The following is a 12,831-nucleotide window of genomic DNA, read 5'->3' as shown; positions in this document are numbered from 1 at the left end:
CACTCTTTCATAGCCTCCAGCTCTCCAACAACAGTTTTCTTTCAGAATCATGATTCGGATTTACATAAAAATACAAGTTTGAGAGCTTCATATTCTGTTGAGAACTTGGTTCAAGATGATTATTGCTGGGTTCTGGACATCTGCGTCCTTAACAATTCTTGCATAAACAAACAAGGCAAACCCAGCGCTGGGCTGGGCCATTCCAAACCCTCTTCTCCAACAGCTCCCTCTTGTAAACAACAGCCCCAGGCAAAGCGGACTCCTCTCTTTCGGGTGAGTACGGACATTCCTCACATCCCTCCACCTCCTGCACCTCCCAGGCTCTTGCCCCAAAGTCGCCATCATCACCGCCCCTTCCCCCCTAACCACACGCGGCCAATCTCGCGGCCCAAGCAACACCGCACAAACAACTCACATTCCACTCTCTGTCCCACTGGGCGCGTCCTGTCCTCGAGGCCAAGTGACCTCCGAGAACGAAAGGGGACCCTCAAGAGCAGCTTTTACTCCCCCAAAGGCGCGTGTGGAGACAGCTGCTTTTAAGCCGTGGGCTGTGGGAGGTCCCTCGGCCGCCAGCGCCTTCCATTCCCTGGGCCTGGTCCTGGCGGCAACCCGGGGGCCGCGGGCTTCCCTAGGCCTCGGTTCCCCCCAGCTCCCTCCCTCACCGGGGTCTCCTGCCCTGGCAGCCTCACCCGTCACGCAGCCGTTCACGGCGGTGGGCTTCTGTGCCGTTACCACGTAGTTGTACGACATGTCGAGGCCTGGGGCAGCCCAGCGGGACTCAGGCGAAACGAAAAACAGACGGACACGAGCAAAGAGACAGGGAGCCCCCACCCGCGCACGGCGAACTCCACTGCCGCTGTCTCCGCCCCAGAGACACGTTGCAGGCCAGAGCGGCCGGGGCGCGGGGCATCACGGGACGGGCTCACCTGGCCTCTTGGAGGACTCAAGGCGCCGAGGCGGCCAACCAAGGGAGGCCCCGCCCCCAGAGGCCCCGCCCATCTTCTACCGCCCGAGCTTGGAGTACCCGGATGAGGGCGCCCTGCCGGGTCCCTGGGAAGCAGCGGAGGTTCCCGAGGTGGTGGACGCTGGCGAGAGCTGGTCGCGGAGGTGCACCGACGCCTCCTCCTCCTCCTCCTCCTCCTCCGGAGCTGACCCGCTGACCTCATCCCTAGTCCGCGCCCCTCGCCCTTTCCCAGACCCCGTCCACTCCATCTTCCTTGCTCCAGGAGCCTTCGGGGTTGTTCCGCCTTTTGGAACCGGAAGGTACTGCAGAGGCCTAGAGAGGGGAGGAAGGTGACATCAATTTGTGCACCTCCCAGACTAGAACCGAGGTTTGTACCTCCCTTCCCTTAGCTTTCCCAGTACCTCTAAACCCAACCCTGCTCTGACCCTAGGTTGACCGATCACTCCGCTTCACCTGGCATGCGCGGGGGGGGAGGCACTTAGGCTCTCCCCTCTTCCCTTTGAACTTTGTGTTTGTGTTTGAGATTTTGTGTTTCAAGGGCCAAGCAGGCCACTTGCCCAGCACAGTTAGTCCCCCCGTGGCTGTGCAAATTCTGACCTCAAACACAAAACCAAAAATTCCCTGGTGAGAACCTTAGGGACCCAGGAAAGCAGTCAGTTAGCCCTGCAACTTCCAGGCCGCTCCACATCAGACAGGCCCTGCAGGGAATAGGAGGGGAGCCACGTGGTTTGAAGCACCTGCTGCAAGGCCGCAGAGGAGGCAGCCCCCATTTTACAGATGAGGAAGCTGAGCCTCAGGGGAACTGGTTTACCCAAGATCCCCCAGTAAGAGACAGAGCTAGGTGCCGAGGCAGGTGTGGATTCTTTCCACTGCAGACACATGCAGTGAACCCAAGACCCTGGATGACTCCAAGACACCTCTGAACCTGACTGAACCAAAAGGAGCTAAAACGTCGTTGTGGTTACTGTGTGGTTTTATGCATGTGGGACATTCTGCCTTACTTTAGAGGCATTGAATTATCAGTAGAAAGAACACGGGATTTGTAGAAAAACTAAACATAGGTTTGAGTCCTGGCTCTTAACAGTATGACCTTGGACACATCACCAGAGCTCTCTGGGTCGGTTTCCCAAAAGCAAAATGGAGTCAGACTCAGCTGTCACCTTCCTGGTGTGGTCCCAACACTGACAAGAGCAAGTGTGTGAAGATCTTTATGAATGTATTCACTGCATGCGAGGCCTGTGTAATAGATGAAGTTACTCTGTGGGTAACTTTGCCCCTTGGTGATAAGGTGGGCACCACTCCTGAGCGTAAGGCAGCCGTGTGCCCAACATGGATCAGTCAGTGTTCTGGCAGCCAGGTGCAGGCATGAACCTTGGTCAGCCCCATGCTCTTCTCCATCCCCAGCTCACATTCTAGAGTTTGGACTTGGGTCAAAGTCTGGGACAGCTACCTAATTACTAGGGCCCTGAAAGCACGATTGTGCCAGTAGGCTGCAAGTGCCTTTAGCAGCTCACGTTGTTACCCCCTCTTGCAGATACTGCTTGTCACCTTCACTGTGCTCAGGCCTGGTAGCACCCACGGGATTGCCCATCCTCCGGCAGCTCAGTGCAAAGGTGCGAACTCAACTTCCTTCAGAGCCTCCCCACCATGGTGAGTCCCCTGAGGGCCAGGGCAGAGGAAGGGCATTCTGGTCTTGGGGCAGTAGGGGTGCCAGCCCTGGGCATGTTGGAGTTCCTTGCTCCCTGACCAAGAGATGCTGCTGCCTCCTGAGGTTAAGAGAGAGGGTCATCCTCCGTCTCAGGGCCTGACTTCCCTTCATTTCCCAGCTGGGCCCAGCCAGGCCTGTGGCTACAGCCTCTGAGTCCCTCCAGGGCCCATCTGCCCCTGGTCTGGGTCATGCCTTTAGATTAGAACATTAACAGCTGCCTATTCTGTAATAGACAGTACCAGTCACAGGAGTCATGAAGAAAGACCTGGTGCCTCTTCCAGAGCCTTGGGCATGTGTGGGCTTGTGGGATCTGCACTCACTGCAGGAGGCTCGGCATGCCCCTGGGCATGCCCCAGGCCCATTCTAGAACTGATCTGGAGGAAAACAGGCCTGGGCAGACCTGGGTTCAAATTTCAGCCTACCACCAACCAGCTATGTGACGTTCTACCAAAGACTTGACCTCTCTGAGCCTCTTTCCTCATCTGCAGTTTAAAAGGTGAGATGTTGATCAGACCAGGGTCCTAGGGGCCTCCCATAGTTGCCTGGTCGACTTTTCTTTCTTTTTCCATCCCCTCAGGCCACTGGGAACCAAGGATGGCACTGGACCCCAAGCCCTCCTCTAGCTCTGGTTCGGGAATGGTTGCAAATCCCAAGCAGGATAGACTGTCAGGGATGGCAAGGGAGCACGTTCTTGGAGGGTGGTGGTGCTGGAGACTGGGCTTGGAATTGAGACCCACTCTCAACTTTATTGCGTATTCCAGTCCTTGGCAGGCTCTGAGAGCCACAAGCCCGTGCCCTTCCTAGGACAGGACCTCTGCCACTCTCGGCCTCCCTTCAGCCCCTGGGGAGAGCAGCATGATAAGGCCAAAATGGAACCAGCTTTGGAGCCAGGTGGACCCGGTCACTTGCTGGCTGTGTGACCTTGGGCAAAGTCATGTAAATCTGCCTGTTTCTTCACTGGGCTAATTTTCCTGCATAGGGTTGTTGGAAGATTAAACGAGATGTGCTTAAAAGCACTTAAAACGAGGTGTGGCTCACAGTCACTGCTCTGGCCCCCGCCAGACCCAGGAAAGGCCAAAGTTTGTGTGAAGGAATGGAGTTCTGGCAGGCTTGGGGAAGGGGCCTCCGGGAAAACTCAGCTGCAGGCTTCCCCCAGGCCACCAGGCGATGCTGGTAGCCTGGCCCTCTCTGACCCTATTGGGCACCAGTTTCACTGTTTGGGACAAAGGCAGGAGCTGCACACAGTCTCCAGACCTCATTCAGCTAGCTCCAGCTTTTCAGAGCTGGTTGAAGAAGGGAGTAGCTCCTTTGCATTCAGTTTTTTGCTATATAGCGGGCATATACTCTAGTTTACTAAATCCCTATTTTGCAGAGGAAGCAGATGGGTGTGGGCCCTGTCTGGCCCCCTCCCCTGGCCCAGGAGCGCCAACCTGGGGCTTCTCCTCCTTTGACAGAAGGCTGTTGGGCCCCAGTTTTAAATTTTATTTTACTTTATTTGTTTTACTTTATTTTTTGGCCGCACCGTGCAGCATGCAGGATCTTAGTTCCCTGACCAGGGATCGAACCCACGCCCCCTGCAGTGGAAGCTCAGAGTCTTACCCACTGGACCGCCAGGGCAGTCCCCCAGCTTCATTAATTTTTTTATACTTCGAACTCCAGTTACCCCATTTTCTTTGTATCAAAGTCATTCTGCAGGATAAATTTAAGCCATAAATTAGTTACTGAATAAGTTGCAAAATAAGTCATGGGAACATCCACCTTATAAAAAGATGCCTAATTCAAGGAACCACTGTTGCCTGGAGTTCCTGGGTGGGTGTGAGCTGGGGTGTGAGTCATAGCAACGTAGCTGGGCAGGATGGGGCTGCCCTGCCAACTCCACCAGAACCTCATCTCGCTCCTCTCCCACAGACCTCCAAGAAGCTAGTGAACTCGGTGGCAGGCTGTGCCGATGACACCCTTGCTGGCCTGGTGGCCTGCAACCCCAACCTGCAGCTCCTGCAAGGCCACCGTGTGGCCCTCCGCTCTGACCTGGACAGTCTCAAGGGCCAGGTGGCACTACTGTCGGGTGGGGGCTCTGGCCATGAGCCCGCCCATGCCGGTGAGCACCCTGGGCCAGAGGTGGCAGTGGGCTCTGGGCAGAGTGGACGGGGGGCTCCTGGGAGATCTTTGGTGCTGTTAGGAGGTTCAGGACAGAGCCTGGCCCAGAGTCAGGAGCCCAGTCCTGACTCTGGCTCGCCCACTCCCTTGAGCTGTGATCTGGGGCCAGTCGTGGCCTCTCTCTGTGCCTCAGTCTCTACATCTGTAAAAGCACAAGGTGGGGCCAAATGACCTCTCAGGCCTTTCCAGCTCTGATAGTCAGTGATTCCGTGAATCCTCCTGGCCTCCCAGGCCCAGCTGACCCGCCGTCCCCTTCTCCATGAAGCCTGCCTGACTTTTTCAGCCCAGCGCAGTATTCCTCTTCCCACCGTGCATTTTCACATTCAACATGGACAGTCCTGGATTGTTTCCTGTTTAGTGCCAGGCATGTGAACTCTCCATGAGAGCTTGGGGATGGGGGCATGGGGAGGAGTAGGGACCAGGCTTTGTATCATCTGTATCTTTCCTGTTTCTCTCTGGCAAATTCATCCATCCATTCAGCAGCAAACATTCATGAGCACCTGCTGTGTGCCTGGCACTGTCTGGCCACTAGGGGCGCAAAAGTGACCCAGACAGACAAGGCGCCTGCCCTCATGGAGCTTCTATTCTCCTTTGGGGAGACAGAAACCAGGTAAACACATAAGTGAAAGAGATCATTCCAGAGCATGTAAGTGAGGTAGTGAAGACAGGAGAGCAGGGTAAAGTGACAACGAGTAGCTGGGCATGGGTGAGTGAGTACTTCAGTTGGGAGGTCGGGGAAGGCCTCTCCAAGGAGGTGATAGATCTGGGGAGAGCAGCACAGGTACTCTTCTGCACCAAGTGCACAGTAGGGCTCACCAAACCATGAAGCCCAGGAGCGTGGGGAGCCCCAGGGATTGCAGGCACAGGTCCCCACCCAACATCCTCTCCCCACCTCTCTGTCTCAGGTTTCATAGGGAAGGGGATGCTGACAGGGGTCATTGTGGGAGCCGTGTTCACCTCCCCGGCAGTGGGCAGCATCCTGGCGGCCATCAGGGCAGTGGCCCAGGCAGGCACAGGTAAGCCTGGCATGCGGGAGGGGCCGCTGTGGGGAGCGCGAGTGCTGATGGGGCCCTACCGACTGCTCCCGCAGTGGGGACCCTCCTCATCGTGAAGAACTACACTGGGGATCGGCTCAACTTTGGCCTGGCCCGGGAGCAGGCCCGGGCTGAGGGCATCCCTGTGGAGATGGTGGTCATCGGGGATGACAGTGCCTTCACCGTCCTGAAGAAGGCAGGCAGGCGTGGGCTCTGTGGCACAGTGCTCATACACAAGGTGAGGGTCCCCTCCTGGGACACCACTGGCCAGCCCGTCCCAGCCCTCTCTCTCCAGGCAGCACCTGGTGCTGGACCTTTCCAGCCATCTATCCCACCCTGCCAGGAAGCCACTCCTTCCCCAGCGTTCCCCGATCCAGGAGGGCCCCACCGTCCCCAAAACCACGTCCGCCTGGATCCAGGCATTCATTGTCCCGGCCCCTTCCCTGCCCTTCCCCACCTGCAACCATCGCCCCGTCCTGGTGACCCTGCTCCCCAGCGCCTCCAAACACGCATCCTCCTCCAAGGCCTGCCCTTCCTGTCTCAGCCTCGTTTCAGTGCTCATCTGCTCACGCCCAGGTGGCTGCAGCCGCCTCCCCAGCCGGCTCCCCTGCCTGCTTCCTGCCCACCCCCCAGTCTCTTCCCCACACCACCCCACAGGTGTCTTTCGAAAATGTGTATCTGACCAGGTTGTTCCCCTACAGAAAGCCCCCCAGGGTTCCCAGAGTCAACCCAGACTCCTCGGTCAGGCGCCCACCACACTCGTGCCCCTCCTCTCTCAAGTTCCTCTCCCATCATCCCTGTGGTCCCCTCATGCTCCATTAACACCAGTTCTCTGTACCACTGGGCTGTGGCTCACCTTTGGGGCCTTGCTGCTGCTGAGTCGTTGGCCTTGAAAATCCTTTCCCTGTCCAACCCCCTTTGGCCTGGCTGTGTCCTACTATTCTGTGGAGGCCCACCTCTGACGTCTCTCTCTCTGGGAGGTTTTCCCTCTCACCACACCAAGCACGCTAGGACCCCCTCCTCAGTGTTCCCATAACACCTGTCCATCGTCGGATTTGCCACCTCACATGAAATGTTCAGTTTGTGTTGTCTCTTTCCCCAACCCCTTCCCAGACCGAGTTCCTTCAAGGTAGGGACTGTGACTTAGACACCTTTGTTCCCCTTTTCAGCATATACTAGACGCTTAGCCAAAAAGTGGGTAGGTGGGTAAAGTGAGCCACTGTGTATATGCCATGGAGAAAGAACTGTAGGCTAGGAATTGGGAAACTAGCCACCAACTGACTGTGTGACAGTGGACAAATCATCTCTCCTCTCTGGGCCCATCTCTCCATTTGTAAAGTTTCCCTGGCTCTGGGATTCTTGAATATTCCTGGCAGGTGCACTAAACGTGGCGGGCCAGGTTGATGTGGCAGGACAAAGAGATTCCCTGTTCCCAACTAGAAATTCAGCTCCCACCTGTCTTCTGCCCTCAAGTGGTACAGTGACTCCTTTCCCGTTGGGGGCCTATCTCTGTGTGGGCGCAGGTGGCGGGTGCCCTGGCTGAGGCAGGTGCGGGGCTGGAGGAGACCACAGACCGGGTGAGCGAGGTCGCCAAGGCCATGGGTGAGTGCCGGCCCAGGGCTTGGGGAGGAGGCGGGGGTGGTCGAGGCCCCACCTTGGACCAGGAGCAGGTTCCCGGCAGCAGCACAGGAGGCCTCCCGAGTCACTCCCCAGGGGCTGAGGGAGGGTCTCCCTGCGGGAGCTCCTGAGAACAGCAGCCTTGGGTCCCCAGAGCCAGGTTTTTCTTCCATCACTGAGATGAAGAGTCTGACAGCTTGTCTCGGTGAAGAGGCTTCCGAGGCATTGCTGCTGCCTGACGCCGAGAGCACAGTAGTCGTCCCTTTCATACCTCATTTCTCTTAGGAACCCTGGGAGTGAGCTTGTCCTCCTGCAGTGTGCCGGGTTCCAAACCCACCTTTGAGCTCTCAGCCGATGAGGTGGAACTGGGCCTGGGTAAGCTTGTGACCTCCACCCCCTCCCCGGTCCAGCCATGCCTGCTGCCTGGGTTTTTCCCTGTCTTCTGCCCTGGGAGCCATGTACCTGGTCCTTCTGCTCACATGGAGCCGTCCCCTAGGGGGTCTTAGTATTTTTAAGTGGGGCATGAGGCCCTTCTGGCCCAACGTGCCTGATTTCTACCAGCTTTGCCCTCCACACGCAGGGCTCTGGTCACAGGGGCTCTGTGCCTTGCCCACCTCCTTGCCTGTGCTCCCACCATTCTCAGGTACCCCTGCCCCTGCCAAGATGCAGCCCCTCTTTCAAGAGCCGTTCAGAGGCCACCCCAGCTGCAAAACCTTCCCTTTTCCTCTCCTGTGCTTCCCAAGTGATGGGCAGAGGCCTCAGCTGGCCCCTGTGACTGCCTCTAGTTAAGCTACTTAACTAGTTAAAAGTTAAGGGGACTTCCCTGGTGGTCCAGTGGTTAGCACTCCACGCTTCCAATGCAGGGGGCGCAGGTTCAATCCCTGGTCAGGGAAATAGGATCCCACATGCTGCACGGGGCAGCAAAAAAAAACAGAAAAGAAGAAAAGAAATGTCCCTCAAATAAATGTAAATACGAGGCAGAAAGAAAACTAAAGAAAGGCACTCTGGATAGCCAAGTTCACGGGGGTGGGCTTAGTTGCCCTGCGGCATGTGGGATCTTAGTTCCCCAACCAGGGATCAAAACCACATCCCCTACATTGGAAGGCAGATTCTTAACCACTGGGCCAGCAGGGAAGTCCCTGTACTGTCAAGTTTTGACCCATAGTCTACTTACTCTTACTTTAAACAAAAGTCTGATCTTTTTAGGGCTTCCCTGCTGGCGCAGTGGTTAAGAATCCACCTGGCAATGCACCAAACAAAAAAAAAAAAAAAAAAAAAAAAAAAAGTAACGTTCTGGCTCTCTCCACCACCAAGCCAGAGATGGTGTATTTTTCATTATTTTGTCGGTTTCCCCCCAGCCCGCACTCCCCCACGTCCACGTGCCTAGCCTGGTGCTGAGCACTTAGAAAATCCTTGACCAGACCACACTGAGCGAATCCCCAGGCCCCAAGCAGGTCAGCAGTGCTTGCATCTATCCACAGGGATCCACGGGGAGGCTGGCGTGCACCGGATAAAGGTAGGTGGACTTCCCGGCGAAGGTTGGCCCAAGACCAAGGCCCCCAACGCAGCTCACTCCCGGCTCCCTCTGACAGATGGCGACCGCCGATGAGATTGTGGCGCTCATGCTGGACCACATGACGAGCTCCTCCAACGTGTCCCACGTGCCCGTGCGGTCCGGTGAGGGGCTGTCACACTGTCTCCCAGCCTCCCCCTCTGGGAATGGGGCCCAGAGAGTCTCACCTAGGTGTCGTGTCTGCCCACAGGCTCCTCAGTGGTGCTGATGGTCAACAACCTGGGTGGCCTGTCATTCCTGGAACTGGGCATCATAGCCGACGCCGCCGTCCGCTCTCTGGGTGAGCCCCACACTGAAGGGGACCTCCTGACCCCCAGAGCTTCTTTCTTCCAACCCTGTGAAGCTGGATGTAAGAAAAGCAGCTGAGATAGGGTCTTGCAATGGTCCAGAGCACAGGCTGTACACGTTTGTCAAGCCCGAGTTAGACAACGGGCCCTCTGCCACTTACTTGCTTGGTGCCTTGAGCCTGTTTTCTTGTCTGTAAAGAGGGGGCAATAATAGTACCTGCCTTATAGGGTTGTTGTGAGGATTAAATGGAATTAAACGTTATGTAACACACTTAACACAGTACTTGGGACCTGCTAAGAACGCAGTAACTGAGACTACTTATCTGCCCCTGTAGAAGGGACACCTCCAGGGAATGTGGTCATTCAGGGCATCACTGAGGGATGCCCCAAGGAAATCTGACCGGCTGCCTGCTGACCTCAGAGCCCCAACTCCCAGAGTTCTTGTTTTTCTCTTACTCTATTTCTTTCTCTGATGCTCTGGGGGGAAGTGCCCGTCCTTCCCTCCTTTTCTCACACACTTCCACGCTCTGGTACTGCAGAGGGCCGAGGGGTGAAGATTGCTCGTGCCCTGGTGGGCACCTTCATGTCAGCCCTGGATATGCCTGGCATTTCTCTCACTCTTCTGCTGGTGGATGAGCCCCTCCTGAAACTGATAGGTGAGACCTGGAAGCTGGGGTCAGCGAAGGCAGGGGCCCCTGGAGCTGCAAGGAGCCAAGGGGACTTGGAGAGACCCCCATCAGGGCTGACCATGACAATCAGGACCCTGTGGGGAGGCCCTTTCTGGCTTCCCCAGCCTTCTTCAGCTCTCACTTGACTGTGAATGAGTGGGTATTAGGATCCTCCCCCTGGGACCCTCCCCTTTCCCTTGTACACAGTAGGCACTCAGTACTTGCTTGTTGCGGTGGAGGGAACTGGGCCACCAGGTGGGGAGTCCAGGCCCCACTTGATCCCTGGCCGGCCAGCCTGTCTCTAAGAGAGTCATCCTGCTGTCCCTAGATGCTGAGACCACCGCCTCGGCCTGGCCTAACGTGGCCAAGGTCTTGGTGACTGGGCGGAAGCGGTGCCGGGCTGCGCCCGCCAAGCCCCTGGAGGCCCCTGATCCCACTGCTGCAGGAGGTACAAGCCATGCTGTTGGGGAAGGTGGCCCAGGGCTTTGGCCTGAGGCCTAAAGGGTGCAGGGAGTGCAGAGGGGCGTGGAGGGGCCCTGGCACGCATACCTCCCACGTGGGTCACGTTCGGCTGTGAGAAGGGCCAGGCAGGCCTCCTTCCCACTGTCCTCCCTCTCCAGGCGCAGCCTCGAAGCAGATGGTGCTTGTGTTGGAGCGGGTGTGCGCCACCCTTCTGGGCCTGGAGGAACGTCTGAACGCCCTGGACCGCGCTGCCGGCGACGGGGACTGTGGCACCACTCACAGCTGCGCTGCCAGAGGTTGGTGCCAGGACCCACCTGGGGCGGCAGAGGGGGTGGTGTGGCACACTGATGGTGACATTTTGGCATTTCATGAACCAGAAGGATTTCAAAAACATCTGGAGTGCTCACGTGGGGTTGGCAACTTTTATTTTGCCAAGAGAGGTCGTTCACAAAACCTAGCATCCCTTTCACCTGTTTTCATAAAGGGACACTTCTAACACTACAAATGTAGGAAGGTTGTTATCGCAGAATAAAATGTAATATTTTACAGTGAATAAAAACTTTAGATTATTCTAAAGGGAAACTCATTCTGTTCTTATTTTTCTCAGCTGAACCAGACTAGGGAAATGTTCTTAATTATCCAGCATCGTTGAATCAAGAAAAATGTATTTAGTGCCAACCACAGGTCAGGTGCTGCCCTCGACTCTATGGATCAAATAGCGAGCAAAGCAGATTAAAATCACTGCCCTCGTGGCTTATGTTGTGGTAGGAGAGACAAACCATGATCAAGGTAAATCAGTAAAAGACAAAAAAAAAGCAGGGACGTGAGGAAGCATCATCACCTGTTGGGTGACCGTCGAGGTCCCTGTCCCTGACCTGTTCCCACCCCTCTCCAGACTGCAGCAGGATATAGAGGGAGCCTGGGAGTCTCTTCATGTTGGCTCCCTCAGCCCCTCCCAGCACCCATTCCTTCCGGCTGGCAGCGAGGCCTGGGTACTTGGTTGGAATCCAGGCAGATGGCAGGGTGGGTCTCTGAATTCCTCACCATCTCTCTCTGCCTGCAGCGATTCAGGGGTGGCTGAAGGAGGGCCTACCCCCTGCCAGCCCTGCCCAGCTACTCTCCAAATTGTCCCTCCTGCTACTGGAGAAGATGGGAGGCTCATCCGGGGCGGTGAGTGCCGGCAGCCCCCCGGGGGCAGAGGGCTGACATGGACGGGTCCTGGGTTGGCCGAGGCCTGGGCCAGCCCCGTGTGCTCAGCATCCTGGCCCTCCCCAGCTCTATGGCCTTTTCCTGACTGCAGCGGCCCAGCCGCTCAAGGCCAAGACTGACCTTCCAGCCTGGTCCGCTGCCATGGATGCCGGCCTGGAGGCCATGCAGAAGTGAGCCAGGGACCTGGGCCTTAGACGGGGGTGGGCTGGGGGAGGTGGTTGATGCCACCCACCCCCAAAGTGATTCCCTGCAGGGAGCCTCATTTGTTCTCTTCCCTGCCAGGTATGGAAAGGCTGCCCCAGGGGATAGGACTATGGTATGTATCTGGCCCAGCCCTTTCCCCTTTTGAGCGTAGAAGCCCTGAAGGCCACCCTCAGTGGCAGGGCCTGTCCTCAGCCCCTCTCCTTCACCTTGTCCAGCTGGATTCTCTGTGGGCAGCAGGACAGGAGCTCCAAGCCTGGAAGAGCCCAGGGGCTAATCTCCAAATCCTGAGCAAGGCAGTCAAGGTGAGTGAGGCTGGGCCCAGCCACCCAGGGAGGCAGACTGAGAACCACCAGGCTCCCATCTCCATGCGGCCTTGAACAAGTTGACATCCTTTCTGTACCTCAGTTTTTTTCTTTACAAATGGAGGACAGCACCTGCCTCAGAGGGTTGCTGTGGGACTGAAAAGATATATAGGGTGCCCACACAGGGTCTGGGACATAGCAGGCCCTTGGTGAATGGTGGCCCCTTGCCTTGCTAGCAGTGTGTGGGATGTGACCTCTCCACCCTGGTGTCAGTGCTGGGACAGAAGGGGCCGGGGTCCATGGCAGGAAGGAAGCCTGCTGGCTGCTTCTTGAACCTGCTCCACACCCCCACCCCTCAGAGTGCAGAAGCCGCAGCCGAGGCCACCAGGAACATGGAAGCTGGAGCTGGACGGGCCAGCTATATCAGCTCTGCGCGCCTGGATCAGCCAGACCCCGGGGCAGTGGCGGCCGCGGCCATTCTCCGTGCCATCCTGGAGGTCTTGCAGAGCCAGGATGCGTGAATGCCTCGCTGGGCCTCAGGGCCTCGCTCACTGCTATGCCCAGCTGCTGCTGTCACTTACTTGTACCTTAGAACTGTCGCCCTCCCATGCCTCTCGCCCTCGGGGCCTGTCTTCTGAGTTCAGCA

General features: G+C 57.0%; 2 protein-coding genes across 2 annotated transcripts in view; one reads left to right on the top strand and one right to left on the bottom strand.

Moving 5' to 3' along the window:
- DDB1 (damage specific DNA binding protein 1) overlaps nucleotides 1–993 on the bottom strand; it is a 31,215-nt gene extending 30,222 nt beyond the window's left edge. The window contains exon 1 of the mRNA XM_007462184.1: nucleotides 690–993. Coding sequence (XP_007462246.1) covers nucleotides 690–750 — 61 coding nt within the window. The 5' untranslated portion in view covers nucleotides 751–993. The remainder of the gene's footprint in view (nucleotides 1–689) is intronic.
- A 1,506-nt stretch (nucleotides 994–2,499) lies between these two features.
- Nucleotides 2,500–12,826, top strand: TKFC (triokinase and FMN cyclase). The gene is made up of 17 exons (XM_007462183.1): nucleotides 2,500–2,614; nucleotides 4,581–4,770; nucleotides 5,735–5,845; nucleotides 5,920–6,101; nucleotides 7,387–7,465; nucleotides 7,766–7,855; nucleotides 8,962–8,996; nucleotides 9,073–9,157; nucleotides 9,244–9,333; nucleotides 9,880–9,996; nucleotides 10,337–10,456; nucleotides 10,629–10,766; nucleotides 11,534–11,640; nucleotides 11,746–11,849; nucleotides 11,962–11,995; nucleotides 12,099–12,185; nucleotides 12,545–12,826. Exons 1-17 carry the CDS (start codon nucleotides 2,612–2,614, stop codon nucleotides 12,704–12,706), a joined length of 1,734 nt encoding a protein of 577 aa, XP_007462245.1. The 5' UTR covers nucleotides 2,500–2,611; the 3' UTR covers nucleotides 12,707–12,826.
- The last annotated feature ends 5 nt before the right edge of the window (nucleotides 12,827–12,831 follow it).

This window comes from Lipotes vexillifer, unplaced genomic scaffold (assembly GCF_000442215.2).
Source record: "Lipotes vexillifer unplaced genomic scaffold, Lipotes_vexillifer_v1.1 scaffold1129, whole genome shotgun sequence".
NCBI classification, from domain to species: Eukaryota; Metazoa; Chordata; class Mammalia; order Artiodactyla; family Lipotidae; genus Lipotes; species Lipotes vexillifer.
Note: the sequence above shows the minus strand (reverse complement) of the source record. Positions and strands in the feature narration are given on the sequence as shown.